The 24,447-nt window shown below is 38.6% G+C and overlaps 1 protein-coding gene across 1 annotated transcript in view; it reads right to left on the minus strand.

Moving 5' to 3' along the window:
* Positions 1-24,447, minus strand: part of CPXM2 (carboxypeptidase X, M14 family member 2) — a 70,937-nt gene that overhangs the window by 39,683 nt on the left and 6,807 nt on the right. The window contains exons 2-3 of the mRNA XM_084526541.1: positions 7,524-7,633; positions 2,634-2,773 (exon numbers count right to left, since the gene is read on the minus strand). Coding sequence (XP_084382667.1) covers positions 2,634-2,773; positions 7,524-7,633 — 250 coding nt within the window. The remainder of the gene's footprint in view (positions 1-2,633; positions 2,774-7,523; positions 7,634-24,447) is intronic.

Consider the following 24,447-nt stretch of genomic DNA (forward strand, 5'->3'; position numbering starts at 1 on the left):
ATTTTACATGTCCTCATTAAGTCAGCAGCAGGAAGCTAAAGGGACCAGGAAAGGTATGAACCTGATCTAGGCGGAAGCTCAGAGAGGATTTTAAGTAAAATTTTCCATTTTGTTAAAGTTTCCTTGTTCAATATGAAGAGAGAAAAATTGCTTTTCTGATTCTTTATCACATAATAGCATTGGTGAACCTAAGATGTACCCTAGTGCCTTGACTTTTATATAATGCTGGGAAAGTCTCCAAGGCTTAAATAAAATCTTACCTTGGCTCCCAAGCTTGGCAGGCTTTTGTTTGTAATACAACACAGAAGAGAGGGCTTTCTTCTAGCTCTTCTACCTGAAATAAGCTTATTTTCCAATATATGTTTCTATTAGCTACAAATGCACTATATTCCTTTCATGAAACTTCATGAAGTTGGGAAGGTGCCTCAGGCAACATAATGGAATCTTTTTGTACTCTATTATAAATACTCTTTTTTGATACCATCACAGCCAGTAGCTAAACGTAAGAGAAAGAAGATAATGAATCTCCTTCATATCTAGCGCCCACTGTAGCAGAACAGCCACAAAAGATCTTGCCTACATCAGTAGAAGCCCCACCAGCCTGCTTCTACTCAGCTGGCTTACAAAAGAAATTCACAGCGTACACCCCAAAAGTCACAGGTATCAAAACTTTCAGCAATGCCCCTGAACTCCTCTCTAAGATGAGCTCTGCTCTGTGCTCTCTAGGGTCTCTACTGACATCCAGTTTCTTTGTTCAACTTCTGCCCAAACCAGGAAGGACTTCATGTTTTTTTCTTTCTACTCAGTTCCTTGACTGCTGGAGGAGTTGAGGAAGGAAGTTATACTGTTATGCCTTGTTATACAAGTTATTTTTAAAATCTAAGGTCTTATACACATAAAGAACATACATACATAAACTAAACTGGTTTCGTATGTTTTATCTAGCAAAAGGAAAGAGAACATGAGTTGGACTCCAGGGAGGCCGCTCCCACAGCCAAGGCTACACCAACAGAAACCAAGTTAGATGGAGGCCATCAGATCCTGACAAGAGAAGCCCTGTTTTCCAGGAAGCCTTGCTCCTACAAGGTAGAAGTGCACTTTTTTCACTGCGACCTGAGTAACAACCCAGGAGGAGCCTGGACCTGGTATCCCAGCACCAACACCTCTCCTCCTGCCCTCCAAATCTTCATGAAGGAGAGGATGAAAGCAAGAAGAAAAAAAAAAAACAAAAAAAACACACCACTTCCCTCCCAAACAATAACAGATAGGCAGTGAATAACAACTATAAATAGAGCATCAAGTCCAGCTGTAAACTGACAACACAGCTGAACTGAAAATAGCAATACAATACGACGAAGCAGTGCAACAGTGGCGTTGATGGGAACAGCAATGTCAAGAGTATGAATATCGAAAAGAATAAGACTCTTCTACAGTAATTATTTAACACAGAACAATGTGGAATAAATATAGAAACCCTATTGCCAAAAAGGCTCCCACACCAATACTAAAAGAAATAAAACCAGAAGATTAAACTGCAGAAGAAAAAAATGCATATTTCTTAACTAAAGTGATTTTTGTTTTTTTGCCTTTCATTATATAGCACACCAATTTTCTTAATATGAGAGTTGACCAGAACTGGCCTAATGCAATGCATCTCTTGCATACTTAGTCAAAAAGATCTTGCAGCATGAGCAGGGTTATTTACTCACATAATGTTGTTAAACCAAACAAGAAGTTAATTGAAACTGAATTGAAGAAAATAAGCCTTCACCTTCAGTTCCTGTGTATGCAAGCTGATTGCTATATTCCAATGCCAAGAATAATTTTCACCTCATTCACATTCATTATATTATAGAGTGACCTGGGTGCCTATACTCAGAAGCAGATCACAAAGGACTGCACACAGCTCTGAGCTAAACAGTTTTTTCCTTGTGCAATATATTCAGTACATAACAGGAGAAACAGCCAGAAAGCTCATAAATGTTTTCAGCATTGGAAATGGACAACATTATGGGACCAAATGTGTAAGACCAGGCTACAGGTAGCTGCATTCCTCCTTGCAACAAGGGAACAAGACAGCTGACATACTCATGGCAAGCACTCTTTCCTAAAACCTTCTTAGCAAGCAGGCTCAAATTGCATGGAGTCATCTGACCATCCATCAACTCAGCCCTGCATGATTGCTACAAAAATACTGCAGTCCACATCACCACATTGTGTGGGTTTTGGTTATAATATAATTCCTCCTTAGAGCAAAAATGTGGGATATAGATAATTGTTTTAACTGTTCATTTAAGAGTCATGTTTTAGAGTTGCACCAATTATTCCTTAGCATGATAAACTGATCAAGCTAAATACTGATGAAGATCTAGAAAGGTAAACACAAGCAAATCCAACAAGGTAAGCATAAAGGCATATAACTGGAGGGAATTATGTTGCTTCCTTCGCCAGATGTGAATAATGACTATAGACCTTTAAATTTGTTTTATGCCATACATAAACACTTTGCCTTTTACTGTTCCTCTATTCAGTACTTGACTTCATACATCATCTTCACTCATTCTTTTTCTTAAGAACTCAACTCCTTGGTTTGGAAGCTCAGATCTCAGTGAGAAAAAACAGAATGTACTTACGACCAGAGAGAATTTCTTCCTTGTGTGATGACTCCAGTGAATTTTGTTAGCCTTCGAGCATCCACTTCAATCCACTGAAACGGGTCATTTCTTCCTGCACACCAAGCACCATCATAAAAATCATTTTCGTTAACACCTGCCTGAAAAGAAGGCAAAACTGTCTTCATAAATCAGAACCAAGAAACAAAAGGTCTTTTCACGTGAAAAAGAAAAGAAAACATGAAGTCATCATTCATTTCATTTTCTCCTTTGGCTCCATTTTAAGACCCCTGAGACTGTCGTTTTCCACAGCTACATGGAGAGACCAAAATATTTTCTTACTCAAAGGCAGGGAGAAAGAATTTTGCAAGTCCCTTCAAAAACTAAGAACCATTAAATATAAATTTAACTTATAAAGCACAAACAGAACTTCAGTCCACCTGTCTGTGCCTGTGACATAATAGATCCTTTATCCAGAAGGAATTATCCACATGGTCTTCAGAGTTATGAAATTCTGGAAAAAAAAAAAAAAAAAAAGAACAAAAAGCAACAACAACAACAAAAAAAAGCTCCACTCCATTTCAATAGTGGTGAGTGAAGGAGCAACCTCTTTGTTCCACAGAAGCAGCAATGGAGTGTGCAGGGCATATGAAAACTGTAATACTGTTTTCCACCAGTTATCATTCTAAGAATTATTTCATTTTTCATCACAGATTTTTCAGGCCTTACAGCAAATTAATGTCAAAGGTTAAGGATTCAGGAATACCCACTTCCCTGCTGTACTCCAACTTGCATACCAATTTCTACTGGCAATAAACACCTCAAACATACCCCTTCTCAACATTTTCATAGAAGAAATAGCTGAAAGATATTTTGTGTATTCTAAACACACAAGAAATAAAACTCAAAGAAACATGTCATCTGAGGTTTTCAGATATTTATCTTGTTGCTAAAGGCCAGGAAATGTTCTGCACTAAGCTGGTTACTGTCAGAGAAAGCACAGAAGCTTCTCCATATGGTTCTCAGAGACTACACTTATTTTTGTTATATCATCTGTGTTTAACATGGATTTATCATTGCCATCCATGTAACTCCAAGAAAGGATATACTTAAATATTTCCCAAAGAGAAATGAAGAAAATGGAAAACTTTGTAAATTTTTATAGACACTTTTAAGCTCTGTTGTACAGCTATTTTATATGGCTAATTCAATTACATTCAAAGCTGGTTTACAGTGGCAGAAGCTGACAAGTCTATTTCCATTTTTACATACAGTTTCTACCTAAATGGGTGTTGGAGTAGTCTAATTTGCAAAAAGGGGATGCAGATGTCAACCCTTCTTCCCCTAGTCTGAGCCTGGTAGCATCTGAAGGAAGTAATGCAAAACAGGTAATTTAAGAACTGAATCTTTCTCACTTTCTCAGCATTCAAACCTGAGATAGGGCAGCTTCAAATTTATTAGCTTTCCTGCGTTTTCCAAATTTGCACGAAGCAACCTGATTTTATACTCAAATTTCAATATTTTAAATGTGAAGCTCACATACAGTGAGCACACACTTCCACACACAGTAAATGTGCAAGTTACAGGGAGGAACACTATTAACAGTGGAATATAAACTCTTCAAGGAGACATGAATAATGGGAAATGGGAATAAATATGGTAACAGCCTTAGTTCTAACCTTTATCAAGAAAATATTTCAAGGCATTTTAAAGTAAGATGGAATTTGATGTAGCCTTAGGGTTTAAGACCAACACTTGCCAGGAAGCATTAAAATCCTGCAGAGCACCTTGAACCAGCATCATGCTAATCCCTGATGAAGTTCCACTAATTTCTGCAGAACAAAAGCCCATATCTCCCAGTGCTTCAGCTGGGAATCTCAGTCCTCATTCAGATTGAGGTTGCTGTCCATTAATTAGCATGATGCTCAGCAGGGCATAAACCTCTCCACTGCATTACAGAGAGAAGGAAAGAGAGGAGAAAGAACAGCTTATTTACAAAGCAAACAAGCCAAAATAAACAAACAAACAAAAAAACAAAACAAAAAAACAAGAACATCACAGTAACAAGAAACACTAAATTGAAACACTAAATTACATATTCATGTCTTTACTCTTTCAACTGGACTTAATCAAAAGCTACTCACATACTTAAGTTGTGAACATAGCCTTTAGACTCTCCAGATTTGATTTACAATTATGCACATCTTAAGAAGCCCTACCTTAAATTGGGGGCAAATATTAAGAATTAAAAAAAATAATAATAAAATAAATGAATAAACACTGTTGCTTTTCCTTCCTGCACTTGTTTCCTAATGCTAGCTTCTCCAAAGCTAAAAAAATAAATATTTTTACTAGGTTAAAAAGAAGCAGGTGTCTTTGCGTATCTATCACTAAGTAATACTTGAAATAGGATTTAATCAATAATAAGTATATTTCCAAATATATTTCCAAAGGGAAATAATCCTAAGGAATTTGTGTTAAGGTTTCTTTTAGAATTGTATTTCTTTTTTTCTTCCCCTCAAGGGGAAGGAAAATTTGAATTTGTCCTATAAACACTTCAAAATATTTTTGAGGTTATAAGGTTTTCATAGCAATCAAATATTTAGTTTAAATTGCTGTTAAATTTAATTGGAAACCTTTCATTCCTGAAAGATGAGAACAATTATCATCAAATATTAATCAAAGCATATAGATCAAGCTACCTTGTCTCAGTGAGATGTTTACTTGAATTTATAAATCATGCATTAAATTAACAAAGTGAATGAATTCAACTTATGACAACTTAAAAAAAAAAAAAAGCTATGCATTTTTAATGCTTCGTCATAAACAGGAGAGTGAAGAAGCTAATGGAAACAAACAAACACCACACACAAAGAAACAAAATACAAAAATACCCCCACGATCTTTCTAAATAAAAATCTCAGACCAAAAAACAAATAGTAAAAACCATATTTAAACTGGCACTGGACTGAAGGTCCTTTAACCCAAGGCTCTGCAGGGAGGACACAGAGCTGTAGCAGTACAGAGGTGGAGGCCTTTTCCTGCACAATAAAGGAAAAAGAAACCTCTGTCACAGAACAGGCAGAAGCATTGTTCTAAGCAGCAGGTGAATGTAGGAGGAGACAAGTACAGCCACAAGATCCTGGAAGACAGGACACCAAAAGAATGAAACCCAGCCTGAGCCAAGCATCTCATAGTTTTGGGAAGGAAGAACCGACTATTCCTTCAGCTCCCACTGGAGGCTCTGGGCAGTAGGAAGAACATTACTCAGAGGTAAAATGCTCTCCTCTGTTTTCTTTTAGGTGGTGTTATTGATGACAACAGGACACTGGGCTCCCAGTCTGAGCTAGTATAGATGTTCTTGTATTTAAATAAACTGGACTTTAGTGTCAGCATGGAAAATGAGAAACCACACCCAACAAAGAATTAACGATGCAAATTTGGATCACAGTCCTTGATATATATTACTGATTTTATATCACCATGTGGACACTATAATAATGTAATTAAGCATTCCTATAGGATCAATCCGAATATCATATTAAGTATATATATATTTTTGGATTCATTAGTGTCTTTCTTCTTTTTTTTTTTTTTTTTCCCCCTATTTACATTAAATATGAAGTGAAGAAACAAAATACCCCACTCTTCTCTCAACAGGAATTCAACCCAAAGCCTGCAAGTGAGACTTTGCACATACCCAACCTGCCATACCTGCACGCTGGCTTGGAAAGGAAGAGCTCCTTCTCAGCTCCACACTGCCCGCAGGCCCATACCTCTCACCTTGAGCTGCCTTTACTGCTTCTGTGGTTGCAAACTGCTTTACTAAGCATGCTGACAAAAATTAACCCATTAAAACACACAAGGGAAGGGAAGGAAACATTCTTCCCCTAGAGAAATTCACAGAGGGATTTCTGCAGAAGCACTACAAGGAGCTGAAGGAAAGGAAGGCTGTTGCAGAGGGGAATTTTATCCAAGAGTGGTGCCACCTCCCAGCAGCTGCCCACCGTTACCCTGCAGTGGGCAGCAGGTGAAATTACACCGCTGATTAGAGCCCATCCTTCCCAGTCTTAGTCTTACTTCATTAGCAGACAGCTCCCTTTAGCTAGAGAAAAAAATCTACTGAGGGGTCTAGTAATAAAAAATAACTAATAAGTGAAATAATCTTTAGGCATTTTTATTGCTGACTTGGTGATAGTATCCTCTTTATGAGTTTGAGCTTTAAATGTTGTGCTTTCTCATGCAAAAGCACACTTTTTACATTGGAAAGTATTGTAATTCAGAAAGTAGCACTCCTGAAGTTGAAAACATAAACACAAGAAGTAGGAAAACAGAATTTGGTCCTACAAAGCACCTAAGCACATCTCTAATGTTAAATAAAAGCAGCTAAACAATTCTGAAGCTAGTAGCTTATGAATTGCAGAATTTTTTGCGGCATAATCATTGCTTTAGAAAAGCTGCCTCAGGGCAAGTGCTTCACTTAGAACTACACACTTTCAATTAACTGCTGTCATTAACTACAGGCAAATGACAAAAAAAGAAAAAAATAATAAAATGTAGCTTGCTCTGGGAGCTTCCTTATAGGTGTATTGCTGAGGACCTGCGGTGATTTTCTACTGCTGGGAGGGGAGCAACTCTGGGGTGCTGCCACCTCTGCTTACACATTGAGGTCTGTGTGGATTTGTATCCTCACCACACAAAGTTTGGAGCATTTTGTAACCCAGGAAACAAGCCCCACAACTTTAAGGGTTATCCATCAACCTTATTCACTGCTCTAATTCTAGCATTTCCCCTTCATTTGAATTACATGAGCTGACAAAGAAGTCAGAACCAATAACCATCCATTGGCTCGCTTTATACAGCCGTACAACCTGAAGCCGTTCTCCCACTTAGGAGCAAAATTGATGTTACCTGAATATTAAGCCTTCCTCTGTGGGCCCCAAGGCCATATCGCTTTGCTGTAGAGGCATGGAGCTGGAAGTCAGTAATTTTTAATGTCTCTAAACCAAGTGGAGGACAATCTACAAAACAAAAGATTTATAAAAAATTATTATTATTTTTTTTTTTTAATAAAAAAAAAAGCAAACCATAAAAGTATTCCAAGTTTCTTGATTTCACTTGTGCCAAACTGGCCAGGGCTCTCAGCTGGTGTAAACAAGCACAGCACCAGTGAAGTTGATGAGAAATAGCAGCTCTTAAGAAATCAACGAAGCAATGCTGATTTACACCAGTTGAGGATCTGGCTTTTTTTGGTTCTTAAAAAGTTATTATTGCTTGCTATATGCTTTTGTTTTTCACAGATATGCAGCGTATTTCCTGTCAAGTGCCTCTCAGTATAAAATGCCAGTAAAGTGGCCTTTTATTTTTCTGTCTTTTGGCATTTTCTTTTTCATCTCTTGTTTTGATTTTCCCCCTGTACTCATTCCAAGCTACTGTATGAAGTTCTGGTTCTAATTAAAATCTATTCTGGAAACTTCAGTCACAGTCACTCACATTGCACAATAGCATCTGTTACAGAGGGCTGGGAGGCTGGACTGCTGAACTGTGCAGAGGTAATAACTGAGTACTGTCCAGGTTTCAGCTGGGATAGAGTTAATCTTCCTCCTAGTAGCTGGCATGGTGCTGTGTTTCGGATTTAGGATGAGAGTAATGCTGATAATACACCAGTGTTGTAGTTGCAGATCAGTGCTTGCACAACACCAAGGACTTCTCTGCTTCTGCTGCCTTGCCAGTGAGGGGACTGGGGGTCCACCAGGAACTGGGAGGGGACAGCTGGCCCAGGCTCACATCTGATAACACATGGTGTCATGCTGAACAATAAATATGGGAAAATTGATTGGGGTGGGGGCTGCTGCTTGGGAATGGGATGGACATCAGTCCATTGGTGGTGAGCTGTTGCACTGTGCATCACTTGTTTTGTATACTTCTTTATCATAATTACTATTATTATTTCCCCTTTCCTTTCTGCTCTATTAAACTGTCTATATCTCAACCCACAAGTTTTACCTATTTTTATTTTTCCCAAATCTCTCCCCCATCCCACTGGGTGGGCTGAGGCAGTGAATGAGCATCTGTGTGGGTCTTAGCTGCCTGCCAGGTTAAAGCACAAAAAGCACAAAGAGGGCAAATCTGAAACAAGGGGACATCTCTCGAAGCTCCAAATTTCACAGAGTCTTAAAGAACGAAAAGCAGATATTACTTCAACCGTGAGCAAGTTACAGCCTGGAGCTCTAGCTTTGGCAGAGAAGACATTGGAAAGAGTCTACTTCATTATTATCATAAAAAACTTTGTGGTCTAAGATGAGTCCAGCCACCAGTTTTTGAGTCCCTCACATTCCTCAGTCCTAGAAATACAATGGCCATTTTTGAAAGAAAATCTATTAGTGTTTCACAGAAGGTGAACAAACCACAGAGTATCACTTGGGGAGCATATAAATTGTACAAGAGAGCACAATTTAGAGACCCCCAAAGTCAGCACCAACTGGGATTGGAAAGTCTATGTAGGGCAGAGGCAGCAAACTGTGCCACACTTAGTATTTCACTGTGTCTGACTCTCACGTGTAGTTTTGTATTGCTGTGCACAAACTGACAAAACATATATGAGATACCCTATGCTCCTCGTCAGCTCATAACAACCTAAAATCCCTCAGGAAAAATATTACATGCTGTTTATTTGTGCTAGCTCTTCTTTGCTTATCCTTAGAAAAGTTCTCACAGAAATCCAAGGCCAAAGTTTTATGTCTTTATCAGAGGCAGTAAAGACAAATGTTATGTACTAATGTATTTTCTGAACTACCAACTGTGATCTTAGTATTACACAAGAGACAAGATGTAGACAGCTCCTCATTCTGAAGAGCTTTCAATCTAATTATCCAAAACAGAGAAGAGACAGGATTTATAAGGAAATCCAGAGGACAAAGCAGCTCAGAGGATTTTTGTTTCATTGGCAGATTGTTTTAATTGCATTTCCTTACAGAGTGCTTCATCTTTCATTGTGCTCTGACTGGAAGAAGTCTCAAACTCTGACAGATCTCCACCAGCAGTGGAGTACTTAGCTGGGAACTGCTTGCCCCCCTTTAACAAGTTCAGTCCTCAAGACAGGTTTGGAAATCAATCTCATGGGGTAATCCAACATACTCTTTTCCATTTCAGTGTCTTTTTGTCTGCAAACACTCTCTAAAGGCACTGAACCACTATGAAGAAGTATCAAAAGCAAGACGCTTTGTCATACTCAGTTCATAAAAGATCATTTAACTCTATGTTTATACCTAACTCAAGGCTAGGAGGACAATATGTAGGTACAGCTAGAAGTTAATAGTCAAAAATTTCCCACAAAGCAAATAGTCAGTTCCATCAGCAGAGGATCCAATGAAGCTTGGCCTCTTCCAGATTGTGTTTCACAGCCCAGTTCTGTTATCAAATATCTCCCTATCACTCATAACCACACAATCTGCAGCCTCGTTTTCCTCAGCAGGGCTATTAGCACAATTGCTGTCTTCCATACAAAGACCTATTTTCATTAAAACCATAGGAAACTTGTTATTTTTGAGCCTGGCAGCTGCCTGCCAGAGCTGGATGAAGTTACCCAGCCCACTGAGACGTTGCTGGAGTGACGTGCACTTGTCAGTGTATGTACAAAGAACCGGATTTGGTTTTATTCAGCAGACTGAAATGTTCCTAATTTATTACAAAACTGCAATATTCTGGCATTGCCTGTGGATTTCAAGCAATGTTTCTTAAACTCCAGGACGGGCTAGTCACAGGCTGCAAAAAACCTGCCTGCATATGTTTGTATGTATTATCTCAATTTCTAGAGAAACTGAAGCCCAATAATAGTTTGTATGGATCAAGAATGTTCATATGGATCTCAGTTAAACGTCTGACTGCTCTATATTTTTAAAGTATAAGTTATTTGTATTGTCTGTGAATGCCTCAGATTAACCGGGCATTGAAATGCTCAATTTAACCGGAGTTATCAATGGAAAAAAGACTGGCTCTAAGAGCTGGCAGGAGCTATCTATGGTATGCAGTATAGATAATTTTGATGAAAACGAATTATTACAAAATACAGAAAATTTATCTGTGGCTTTGGAAGACATTTAAATCCACATATTATTTACATAAAAACTTAGTAATAAACTCCAGCAACACATTTATGTTTTACAGTGACATAAAAGCAAGCCTTAATACTGCAGGTTTGGGGAAGAATCCGAGGTATGGGCATTTCTCTTTTTCTGGCCTGTATCCAACCGTGATTTCATTTGTAATTTTCAACCATGAGTAGGTATTCACTTTAGAAAAAAGTCATTAACAAGATGTCTGGATCAAATTAATTAATTCCAAGACCTAAAAAGAGACAGGGCATGGGTACAGATTTAATAACATTTGCATCTTGAAAAAGGGCTATATCTACATGTCTATGGTTTTCAGTTTTGCTTGGGCTAGCCAGGTGGAAGTTTGTATCCCAGCTAAGGGCAGAAAGACTTTTCTCATAGTTTGACAGTTAGCCATCACCTGTCCCTTGAAATCAGGAGGGGGAAACCCTTTACAAATACCTCAGACTCCACCTCACCTCTTGGAATCTGAACCTTACAGTTATAATTTAGGGCTTACCTATAACAAGAGGACTACCCGAAGGAGCTACTGAGCTCCCTTCTCCAGCCAGCACCAACTCAGGTTGCAGTCTCAGTTTTTACAGAGAGTACAGAGATATTAGCCCAGGTTCAAAAGTAGTTTTAGCCTCATGATTGCATGCCCTAATGATGCAACATCTTCCACCAAAACTCTTATCAAAAACAAAACAAACAAAAAGACAAACAACTCTGCAGAGTCAGCTTGTTTGTCTTTATATGTGCAGTATAATTATAGTTGTTCTGCTGCAACATTAGCTGTTCTTTATGGTAAAACTTTTTGCAGACATTCTTAAAAACACAAATTAATGTCATGAGCAGAAGATATATATATGAACAGGGCAAGAAAAACACTCCTGTTTATCTTTATTGCCTAAATTGTTCATTTATTTTATTTACTTTTTATTTTTATTTTTTGTATCTAAATAAAGATTGTCAGGTAAGCACAGATTATCTTTATAGCTCTTGTATCTAATAAGGATGCATTTAGTAAATCATTCTGTATTGTCCTTTTGGAGACAAAGTGGAGAAATGATTGTTTTATTTAAAGAACATTTTCCATCAATTTAAGTATTTGTTCAGTTTTTCAAATGGCAAGAAAACAGAAGCAGCAGTTTTCTTTTTACTTATTTTTTAGGAGCCATACCTATAATCCTTTTCAATCCCCACAAGTCTGTGCTTGTCTAACTCATCACACTCAGATCTGGAAATGGAGAAATATCATCATCGTGCAGTGTGACAGTCTCCCTAACATTTGGAGACAGAGTGTATTCAATTTATTTTTTATGATTCCAAATGTGTTTTAGCTCTAAGATCTTTCTCATTTTAAAATATGTAAGAGCCCCTTTGCACTTGCAAACATTTGTCTGGGGAGAAAGGATGTTACACTATCCAGATACAGCAGTTCAGAGAAGACAGGAGGAAGTCAAGGCAGCACTGCTGATGAGTTTACACAGAGTTTTCTCTATACAAATAATTTTTTAGAGCCAGGATATTTTTTCGTTACTGTTAATATTTCTGTCTTTGCACTTGAGGCAAAGTCAATGGAAGAACTCCTGTTGACTCAAGTGGAAGTTGGATCAGGTTTTCACCTCATCAACCTCCCAGCATATCTTTAAGCTTTTCATTTTCCATCAGAACATACACTACCACTGTGATCTCCAGTAATGCAGCACAGCCCAAGTTCTCTCTGTCATCAACAGCAACAATGGACAAATGAACTATCTTTTAAAATGATTCTGCTCAGTTTAGAAGGTCAAAAGCCCATATTGCATATCTTGGCCCTCACGTGGCCAGAGTTTGCTCATGTAGGGGGATAACAGAGACCAGCAGGCACCCACCAAACAGAGAAGGTCTATCATTGCTTGGAAGGAAAGCAGTATGGTGCCAGTGTGATGTGCTTTAGGATGCTATTTCTATTTCTAATTAGCAACCTATTGCTATAATCAAAACCGGTTTCTTATTTCTGCACACGTTTGCCTATTAGATTCAACTACAGTCTTGTCTCTTCTCTAGAGATCTTGTTCTCTGGGGACCCAAAACATACCCTTGCTAACACAGCATGCTCAGGCATCTCATGGCAAAGTCACATCTCATAAGGTAGATGTACTTTTAATTTCTGATTCCCTATTTCTTTTTCTGGGCCATCCCAAAGTAGATGCAGAATTTAGGCTTCATTTAAGCAAAACACTTAAACATAATTAAAGAAGAAACTGCTAATCTATGAAGCTACTGATATTGGTACAATAAGCACACAAACATATATCTGGGGAGGATGAAAACTTTAACACTTACATTATTCACACTATTTTGACCTAAATCGTAGACCTTTGTAGTCTTAGACAAAAGTTCTTAATGAAGTCGATACAATAAATTTAAACCTATCATCAAACTTTAGAGCTTTTCCTATGAAACATGTGGTTGATAATTCATTCCAATAGTGGAAACTTAATGGAAATTCTGGCAGTCTAACACCTGTGTCTCAGATACTTAGGTCACGGATATGCCAAGTATTTTAAAAATGTAATGCACCTGAAAGGTGAAATAACAGTAAAAGCACATTTCTGCTGGCCTGCTACTTGCTGAAAATATCTTTTGATTGCTTTACTGTGACAGACAGCCTTTGTGGGGGCTGAATTAAACAGAACAATGTTCTTCATTTTCTAAAAAATTTGTTATATTTACAGTCTTAAGCCATTTGTAGGGGGAACATGGTTTAGCTAAATTTTGCTGTTTTGAAGATGTGATTGTGGAAGTGTGAAATTTTCACAGATGTTCATGAGTCACACTCTATACTTGGTATGTCCCAGCTTTTCCCTGGAAGCAGCTCCATGGATTTCAGTCTGAGCAGTTTTCTGACTTCTTTCACATACAAAATATTGCTAGCAATGCATGCTAGTTTGTTTACTGGCCTGAATTCTGACCACTAGCCTCCATGTGCCCCAGATTAATTGAAGCAGTATAGGCAGATGAAAGTTCTTCAAGAAACACATTTCGCTTTTATTTGCTTTTTGTTATAAACCCATTCCCAGGGCACTAAAAGAATAAAATGAGCAATGTACACTTACAACAAATCCCCTACATATAAGCTAAAATACTGAATTATAGTCCCAGATCAAAGATCAGTTAAAGGATTAAATAGATGCCAAATTTTATGTCCTAAGATGACATTACTTATGTTAAACGTGTTCTAATACTGCATCAAAGCTGTATAATTTTTCTAGCACAATCAGAAAACACTGCACAGAAGTTTTAGATGTCAGTGACTTATATGAGAAGGAGAGAGCAGTATTTATCACAGCACTGCAACATACACTTCCCTTTGTGGTTGCTGTTGAAGATTAAAACAAAACAAAAAAAAACAAAACAGAACAAAACAAAACAAAACAGTTTTGGATAAAAGCCACAAAACCCAGGTCAGAGCCAAAGCCTCATTAATAAATGCTCATTAAAAAGGAGCATTTTGAAGGGCTCTAGGTGAAGGCAAAGCCTCCGTGAGGTTCCCACAAATATGACCCATCTGATATCTTTAAGCTACTTTTGATGATCAAATATTCTGCTCCTTTGTAACCATCTTCTCCAGGGGCTTCAAGGCCATCAAAGTTATGTCCACACTGTACCTGATACCTGATACCTGATACACACAGAGCCTTTCCATGACACCAAGACACTACTTCTTCCATGTTTCTTTTGTGCCACCTAAGTGCTGAACTGATGGCAGGATTGGACAGAGCAGACATCTGAAAGGCTGCAGGGTGCCAGCTCTATGCAAAAGTAAAAGTGTTTCTTATGTTTTTGAGGTTCAGGGAAAATTCAGCAGTTAAAGTCAAATAGAGAATAAATTGGGGATTATCCTGATTATTTATGTCAGATCTGACATAAAATCAAACATTTTTGGTATTCAGAAAGTACACTTTTTTATCACTCTTCACAGTTTTGCTCCCTCATACATTCAGATTGTCGCTGATTCTAGATGCAACAAAAGAGGACATTTAAGACGGAAGAGTTTCTGTTGTTCTTGGCACAGCTGGAGGCAGGAATTTCCAGAAAGCCTGTTCTCTGGGAGTTTTCTGGCCAAGCTTTCAGACTCAGGAGGCTCAGCTAAACTCCAGACACTATATAACCTTCTTGGAGCTGCCTGTTGCTGTCATCATACAGTCTACCTAGGAGGTGACATGATTTATGACAAGGTCAGTACAGGAGCTGTATCCTCCATGCACAAAGCCAGTGTGACTGAGCAAAAGAAGCTTGTCCCAGTTTTCCTCCTGGAACTGGATCTTGCTGCCTGTGATTCTTCTACTGGCGGCGAAGAAGCAACCATGCCTGTAAGTGCCTGGAAGCATCCTCCTCCTCCAGGTGGTATGGAAATACTGCCCATAGCTCTTGCATATCTGAAACTGGGCTTGTCTCCCTTTCCCCTCTCTTTTCTCCCCTCTAGTAGAAGAAAAAGGTGGAGGAAAGAGGGGTTTTTAGGTAGGCACCCTGGAGTTTCCACTGTGCTGGCCCATGGGAACACCACCTACACTGACCTGACTTGGGTGGGAATCAAACAGCTTCATGTTCCAAACCCTGTCATAGCAACAATGCCCTAATGAAAGAAATGATGTGATAACAAGCTGTATTCAGTGTGGACCATCGCTGTATTTAGGTGTTAAGTCTCACTGTAGACATAGCTCCAGGAAAGATTTTCAGTTGTTCATAATACAAGGTACCCTCTTGTTTGTATCCAAAGCTGACGAGTCCTCCATTTTCCCTACAAACGAATATGTGTGCTTAGTCACCCTGAAAAAGAAATATTTTTCCCTTTAATAGCTGAAAAAAAAATACAGTTTGAAAAATAACATATCAGTTCTTCACATTTTATTATAAGTTTTGAGTAATACTGACTTATGTGCTATTTATTTTAAAATGTCTCCTCTGATGTTTTTCTGAAGCATGGGATGAAGACTTTCTGTAATTCCAGCTAAAGCCACAAAACTGAGTACAGACATCAAAAATGAGAACCACTCTTTTCTTTCCAGATCCAAACAAATAGACTTAGCCAAACAATGGAGAAAGAAAAAAAAAAAAAAAAAAAAAAAAAAAAAAAAAAAAAAAAAAGTCAGACTGCTTGCAGACTGGCTGTGTATAGGACTAAAATTACCATTAAAATGCATATCTATCCAATATGCTCATGCCAGAAATAGCTTAAAATATCAAATCACTGAGGTATAGTTCAAGACTAAAGATTTTACAATAAGAACTTAATTGCAGCTATTAAAAATAAACATTGAAACTTGGAATACCATTAACTACAATAAAATTAAGACAGAAAGTAGCTACTATCTTAAGATGGCCCAAAAAATGAGACACCTTTAAAGTGCTAAAATTTAACCACCTTAACAACTCAATTTCAATACATTTTACCAAAAATAGTATAACTGCATACAAACAGTTGTATAAGTATAAAAATATCTTATGATACAATCAATTTCCTCTCCCTCCTATGAAAGCTGCAGTAGTAACTCTATACAGAATCTAATACACCCATAGCTCAGTATAGCACATTCACTATGCAGATGTACAGTGTAACAGCTTAGTCAGGAAACTCTTTAAACATACATAAACTAGAAAATTGCCTAAACTCCGGGTCCCAGAAATATGGATATACCAAGGATTCTGTCAGCTTTAATGATCTGGGGGCAGAGCCACTAGTTCTGCATCAAAGCGAGGATCCAAGGCTCCCCATCACAAGGATCAGAATTACACACCTTAGGCTACTGTAGACCTACTGGTGAAGAAGATACAAACAGCTTCAGTCATTCTCTACAAACTCATAATTTCACTGAAATAAGTGGCACCACTATATTATCAACCAGTTTTCACTTTCTGTCTTCCTAGCACACACATGATGCACACATACACAGAGGAAAACAAATCAACAACAACAACAATAAAAAAGATTGTAAAAGAGTTCTCATTTGTACTGCTGAACTGTTAAATTTTATTGCCACTGCTATTGTTGCCTCCATTCCCAAGTACCAAATTTACAGCTGAGAAACTGAAATCAGCTACTTACCAGGCAGCACTACATAATGCCATTATACTTTTAATCAATTTCAAGTCCTAGTATAGACCAGATTGTATTCGTTTTACTTTCCTAAAAGGTGGGAAATGTTCTGAATGTGATATTGAAACAGATACATAAGCTTCCTTTGATGAAGCAGTCCAAAGCTTAAGACAAGCAAATGAGAGATGAAGATAGAATCACTTTGCTGTCCCCTGTTGGGTTCCACAGTAGGCTGTTTTCTACCAGTTTAGCTTTCAGACTTAGCTCTTGGTGGTAGCCAACAAACTTCAGAGCCAGCACAAGTCTGAGCTATGCCTTTAGGCAGCAGATAGTCATTAGTCATCTTAGCTGTAAGTTTAAATGTCATCTTTCATTTTTTTTACAATTAAAACTAAAAATATGCATTTACCAACAGAATGTAGAATAGAAATAATCTGTGTCTGCAGTGATACCTAGGTGAACAGTGTAGGATCATCTTTCTTAGAGTCATTCCCTCCCTCTGCTGATCTGTGAAAAATTAGTCCTTGACATTTTTAAATCTTCCCAAAGGGTATGTGGCTAATCAGAAGTGCCATTAAAATCTGCCTCCCAGTGTGTAGACAAGCACACAGTTGCAAACACACCTCCATGAACAAAGCAAGAAGACCCTAGAAGGTGGGCTGGCCACTTCAGCAGAGCAAACCATCACACCCCAGCACCAAACTGTGCTTATAGCATCCCCTGGCACTCGTCTCTCTTCCTATAGCAGCAGTAGCAGAGCTGCCCACCACAAGGAAGCATCAGCGAGTGGTGGGAATGCTGCTTGGGGCACAGGGCTTGTTTGTGAGTTGTCACCCCGTGCAGGCTGGTCTCAGCTGCAGCCTATGCCTCCTCCAGGTTGCACATCTGGGCTAAATACTTGACCTATATAGAGAGCCTGTGACAGGAAATACCTAAAATCTATCCAACTTGGTTTTAAAACCTTTTATACGGTGTAAGTCTCGGTTTTATGGAGACCTGGTGTGTCTGCTCTAGCAGTGAGTTTAGATATTTAAGTGTTTTTTTTTCTAAAATCACATCTGTTGTTACTATTTTATATGAAATAATAAGATGAATGAATAAAAACAAACACTCCTCATAAAGCACAGAAGTCTCCGTAGCGCCTGGAGCTGTTGCTCAGACAATGATTTCAGAAGGAAGTTGTGTGGTTACAATTAACCTGATTTCAAACTGTGTGCTCCTTCCCAACCCTTAAAACAAAATGTTTGTATTTCCTTGAGCACAGTAAAAGAAAAAAATAAGTTTAGTTGGTTTGTTTGCTCTTTATTTAATTATAATTTTTGATGGGCTCTTTTTTTTTTTTTTTTTTTTTTTCACAGTTGATCCAAGCTCACCTCTAATATTGTACTAAAAAGTCAGAAGTAGCTGATACATTTAAAATCCTGAGCAGTGGAAACTGTTTTAGTAAGAGGATGAAAAATTGGCCAAGGGCACACAGAAAATGACTAGAGGCTCTTTGGATATACCCAGAAGTCCTAAAATGCAAAAAAGATTTAGGAACTCATATAACAAAGCTTTCTTCCTTCCTTTAGAGCACTTCAAGTCCTAGCTGTTGCACCCTTGAGAAGCACCCTGAAAGCAGACTGCTTAAAGGTTCAAAACTGCAGGAAGTAAAACTTCAAAAAACAATTAGATCTCAAAGATTTGAAGAAATCAACCCCAGGCCTCGATTGAAACGTGACTACTCACATTAAAAAGTGAAGGAAGGAAGGAAGGAAGGAAGGAAGGAAGGAAGGAAGGAAGGAAGGAAGGAAGGAAGGAAGGAAGGAAGGAAGGAAGGAAGGAAGGAAGGAAGGAAGGAAGGAAGGAAGGAAGGAAGGAAGGAAGGAAGGAAGGAAGGAAGGAAGGAAGGAAGGAAGGAGAGTGTTGCTTGGGTGCAGGAGGGATGCAGGAGGGGTGCAGAAGAGAACAGGTCCAAGGATGGTGTTTGGGCTCAATGTGGGACACAAACTCCAGGGCAGCACAAGAATACCTCTTGAAAATGTGCCACCAGTGCAGAGATCTAAGCACAGAGCCCAGCTCCCATAGGCAATTAATTATTCCTTAAAGCAATTTCAGAAAAAAAAGCAAGACTTTTATGGAACTCAGAAAACACACAAGCACCCTGCAGTCAGGCTCTCCCTTTCCCACGTTTCACCAGCTCTGTTTCTCATGTGCTTTTGCTTCTGTTCCCAAAGGATTTTAGTTTTCAGATGGCTTTTTAGCTGTCCACTGTGAAGATGGCACCATGCACATCCGATAGCCCATACATTTTACCTCCCCATCTCTACCTGCCCTTGAACTAGTCATGGGAGAGCCAGTTTAGGGAACTTACAAAACTTAAATAAATAAATGCCTCAAGCCCAATCCAGCACCAGAATTCTGTGGTTTTAGAAGTTCCATTAATATCTGTTACATTTTGAGTGCTCAGCATTTTCACTAGCTTCCTGCCTGCAGAAAGAGAAATGCTAAAAATACCATGAGAAAGACATGGCACTCAATATTTCTCAACTGATCAGAGGGAAGGACTGGAGGTTCAGCAGGGAAGCTCTTGCAAAACTCGAGCTCCATGCTAGAGAGCAAAGGATCAAACAGTTCAAGCAAGGTTCAGACAAACATCTTGAAGGGTGGGCACCTCTCCAACTCAAATGACTGCGTGTCCAGAGGTCCTTCCTCCTCATTCCAGCTTCCTATGAAGCCTCCTTGAAACGTTGCACAGCCCCCAAAAAGATTCCCAAAATTCATTCTTTCTAAACAACTTCTGTGCTTTGTTTAATGACTCAGCCTTGGTCCAGCAAAGGCTCATAATCACAAGCTAAACATTTGGCACGTAGGACTCAACCGATGTGAAGCTAAATGTGTCAGAAGTTTCAAATGCCATCAAATGTGAGCTTTTAGTGAGTTTAAAATTGAATGCATGTATGAATGTATGATTCTTCAAGGCCCAGAGATCCACACCAAAGGATTACCAGCCTGTGGATCCAATGAGGACTCCTCAGGAATGCATTCAAATAAACCCAAATATATGCTACCTGCCCAGTGGGGTTTGACATCCTTTACCTGAACAGTCTTGTACTAGCAATAAATAGCTGGTGGTATTGCCAACAGAGTCCTTGCCTCTGCTGTAAAGCTTGAATGTGCTAACGCGAACAGTTCAGTCCATGATCCAGGATTTATCACTTACTCAGCCACTGCCGTACAGAGCCTGTCTTCCCAGCCACCCAGAAGAGCTGGAAGTATTCAGAGGGTATAGGTATTCTGCACTTGGAAAGAAGTAGAATAGAGAAAGTTTCAAGGCAAGCTTCCCTGAGCATAACAAAATGTTTTTCAACTTGTTAATTGGGAGGAAAAATCTGGTTCAGGATTAATGACTAGAAACATGGAACAGTTTTGCAGAGGAATAGTTCTGTGCTATTTTCTCTCCATGCTTTCAAAGACCTCAGTGGCATTTTAGCTGCATAACTCCCATACTAGCATTTTTTAATTGTATTTTGAAAAGTTTCCCATTCTAGTTCTCTTGTAAGAGTGTATGGTCTCTCTCTCGGTCATTGCCATTTGACTAGCATTTCAAGTATTAAAAATCCAAAGTACATATTTGCTCTTTGCATATTATTAGCAACATCAAACAATTCAGATGTGTCTGCAATATTTTGTATTCCATATATTACTAGCATTCATCATGATTTGGATTATTTAGAAAGTAGATCCACAAGAATTTTTTTCCCTCTTTTCATTTAATAGTTTAAAATAACATTGAATGCCGTCAGTTGCTGGATGAGAGCTTTGTTCTTTGTTCACTGTGTACTTGAACTTGTCTGCTTGCAAACAGACATCATCGTTTTTTCTTTATAGAAGTGTTTTCAGACCCTAAGCAACAAACATTTAATCTTGCAGGAAAATAAATAAATAAATAAATAAATAAATAAATAGAATATGTTAGCCCTTTTTTTTTTTTTTTTATTTTCAATAAACAATTCAGTCATTCAAGCAGAGAACAGATGCTAAACCTTGTGATTACAGTGACCAGATACCTCATTCCTCCTGTGCAGCATGTTTGGCAGCTGAGGAATTTATCTCAGCCTAATTTTCTACTCTGAGACTTGAGCATCCCACCCATCTCTGGATCTCCTCAGTGCCTAGGCTCACTATGGAAGCATTCACAAAGGTCTTTGTGAGTCGTCACTCACAGCTTTCTGCTTTCTGTGTATGATCCCTCAGTCATCTGTTCCTCTATAAGATGGAAAAAATATTTTTGGGGCCCATTATTGTCACTTACACATATCTAATGAAATATCCAATGCAAAGGAACTGGACCAGATGTGAGGCAGTCTTCAGAGGAGTCTGGAAAAGAATTGGACTGCCCTGTCTCACCATGGGAGAAACCTTCTTTTCTGGGCTGTGCAAAATGCACTGAGAACTGGGGCTTGTCCCATGCTGTTGGGTCACCTGCATCCAGGAGTATATCTAAGTCCAGATTTACTCTGAGAAATTCCATATGTATCACCTGTATATAACCTGTATGATCAGTAAAAATCTTTGGGAGGTCTGAAATCTGGTCCTATGATCAGATGTCCTGTCAAGTGCATCGGGCAAACTCACTACACTATGGAAAACTATTTTGGGGAAAAAGGACTGTATATTAAAACCAATTAGGGCATTATGGTCAGTAGTAATGGTGGTGGCAGGGACTGCTTACATCCAGATTTGAAATCAACTCTTCTAAGAAACTTTGAACTTTTCCCTTCCTTTGACACATGTTATATGAGCACACTGACAGTAGAGCAGAGCCATAAACCTGTCACCATCAGATACAGTCTCTCTGAAGAGAACATAAAAATACTCTAATTTCTGGGAAAGAATGATAGAGTTTTTAGTTGCTTCCACTGCAAACACCATGTTTCCCAGCACATCGTGATGACTAATGCACTCAGGCAGTTTACAGTAAACCTCACATGTGTTAGAAGCAGGAGACACTTGGCATCACTCTATACTCTCTTGTCAAACAAAACTCCCATCGAAATGGGATCATGAAGACTGATTTACTCTCCAAAGATCTTATAAGGAAATAGGGAAAAGGCAAATCTGGGGACAAGAGAGATCAGACCTCTTGGGCCCCTCTATAGGCCAAAGAAAACTCTGTAAGTCAAATTGGGACTTTTGGGCTTCCCCTTCAGATTCCCTCTAGGTCCCAGACAGAAGGATCAGTCTTGTAGAGGCAACAAGAAAGCAAATGCCAAGAAAGGTACTGCATTTGTGACACTTGGGAGTGTGAAGAAGACTCAAAACCCCGTAACCCAAGAAAACAATTCAGATTTAGGAAACTATTAGTCATTGTCTGGATGAGGTATTGAGGACCAAAAGAAAAAAAGACAAGCTGAATAGAGGACTCTGGTGTTTAAGTTGCAGTTCAGTTCCCTTTTAGATGCATAAATCTCCAATTAAGTACTATTTTGCCTTTAAGACAACTAGAAAAATTGTACACACTGCATAGTTTCTTTTTAGGTACCTGCAGTTCACCTTTGAGACATATACAGTGTCTCCTTCTGAATAGTCAAGATCTGTCCACTGTATCCACTATTAAATAAATAAATAAAAATATTCAGATACCTTATCCACTTTGAATATTAAATTTTCCATGCCGGTAACTAGAAACTTCACAGTAGGTAAGTTCTGTAGTAGAAAGAAATAAAAAGTGTATGCTGCCAGTACCCGAACTATGTTTAACTTATGTATAGAATAACAGTTATTACATTCCTTGTTTGGACTGTTTGATTCAGTAGCACATTTGCAAATTCAACATCCTGCTAATGTTTGTGTGAAAGCAGAGCAGCAGAGCTATATTATTTACTGGATAACAGAACTGTATACTTCAAGTATTTTCATACTGTAAATAACTGCAATTAAACAGAAGATTAAGCCTTTGGTTGCTTTCACTACTAAATCAGATATTCAACTTCATGAGTGATTAACAGTTACAGGAACTCACTATGGTATGCTGAAGCTTTTCAGCTTTTGTCTGATCTTCTTCAATATGGAATCCCAGTTGACACTCTGAGACTCAGCCCCACACAGACCATACAGTGCAGGTTTGAAGCTCATTTATGTGTCAGAACAGGGAATCATTTCGTTTTTCTGATATATTAGTAGTATTTCATATAATTTTTACAAGACATTCTTGTAGAATATATTTTACAGTGCATTGAGCCAGATTCCCATTTATAAGACAGCTCCTTGAAACAGCACTCAAGAATCAGAAAGTTACACTAAAGCCTCATTTGATTAAGAAACAGTGACGTAGTTCACTATGGAAATAAAGAATAAACCCCTCATCTTTACTTGTCTCCATTTAACCTCTAATAACATGGTACAAATCCTTGCTTGCCAATATCAGTATGTTACCCAGCAGAAAGGAACTGTTTGATATCCATAAGAGGACTCAGATATCTATCAACAGACTCTCCAGAATCTCCTTTTTAATTTAATTCAAACAGGGCTAGAGAGATTGTTAACTAAGCCCAAGTATTCCAAAGATGCTTTAAATGATCCTCACATGCTTCTCTGATGTCTTCATAGGCACTCTGACTCTCAGAGTCACCATCTGGCATCTTTTCATTCCCCCTCTTGTTTTTCTCACCTTTTTTTTTTTGTTGTTGCCATTTTTAGCTATGGGTAAAAAAGAGAAACAGTTTCTCTTTTACACCTGTCAAGTTGATTTAGCACTGCCTGTTGACTGCATGGAGAACAAAATGCCTTGCTCATCTCTGGTTGGGCTCCAGCCCTTCCTGCACACAGCAGACACCCAGAGCATCCTATTATTCCCCAAAATGTGTCTATAAAACCACAAGGTGACAGAATCATAAATGTTCCTTTTGCTGTACTACAAGGAAATTAGTAATGTATTTAATTCCAAAGTAATGAGTCAGCATTCCAGTGTATTTCACTGAGAGTAATATGTAAAATAAATAAATAAATAAATAAAAAGCATCTAACACCTCTTGAAGTAAAGAGAAAGCCAGAGAAAGACTTCCAGGGAGGCTGGGTAAACCCCTGAAAGAGAGAGCTGAGGTGTTCAGTGATCAGCATCCTCCATGGCTCAGGAAATGATGCTCCCATCAACAAAGTAATCAGAGAGCAGCAGTGTTAGATGGCCATGGTCATGGTGGCATCTAAAGACCCTTAACCCACTGTCAATGTGCTTTATTCTTGTCAGGACATGGACAGTGTGTTCAAGCAGGTTACAGAGAAGTAGCTTCTGCATCAGAGACATAACTGCACAGATATGATGGCGGTGATCAGCCTCAAATGAAATCCCTTGCAAAGAGACTCTAATGCCCTCTTTGATCCACGGCTTATTGAATTAAGAAGGACCAAGCCATCCATTAAGGTAGTTCCCAGGGACAGAAAGCTTAAAGGTGATTGCCTGCTCCTAGCATGACTGATTGTTACTATCACCTCTGTTTTCTCTTGGGGAATGTTTGTTTGAGCTGAGAAAATGCTGTGGGAGTGTTTTGCATGTGTAATCACTTGTTTTTACATTTCAGCTGCATCACAGTTTTGCTTGTTTCCTTTTTCCACAGGTAACCAGCAATGAGTGTTGAGGGCACATAGCTGTATGTTTGTTTCAAAAAGCCCTACTTTC

The sequence above is a fragment of the Aythya ferina genome (genome assembly GCF_964211825.1).
Source record: "Aythya ferina genome assembly, chromosome: 7".
NCBI lineage: Eukaryota > Metazoa > Chordata > Aves > Anseriformes > Anatidae > Aythya > Aythya ferina.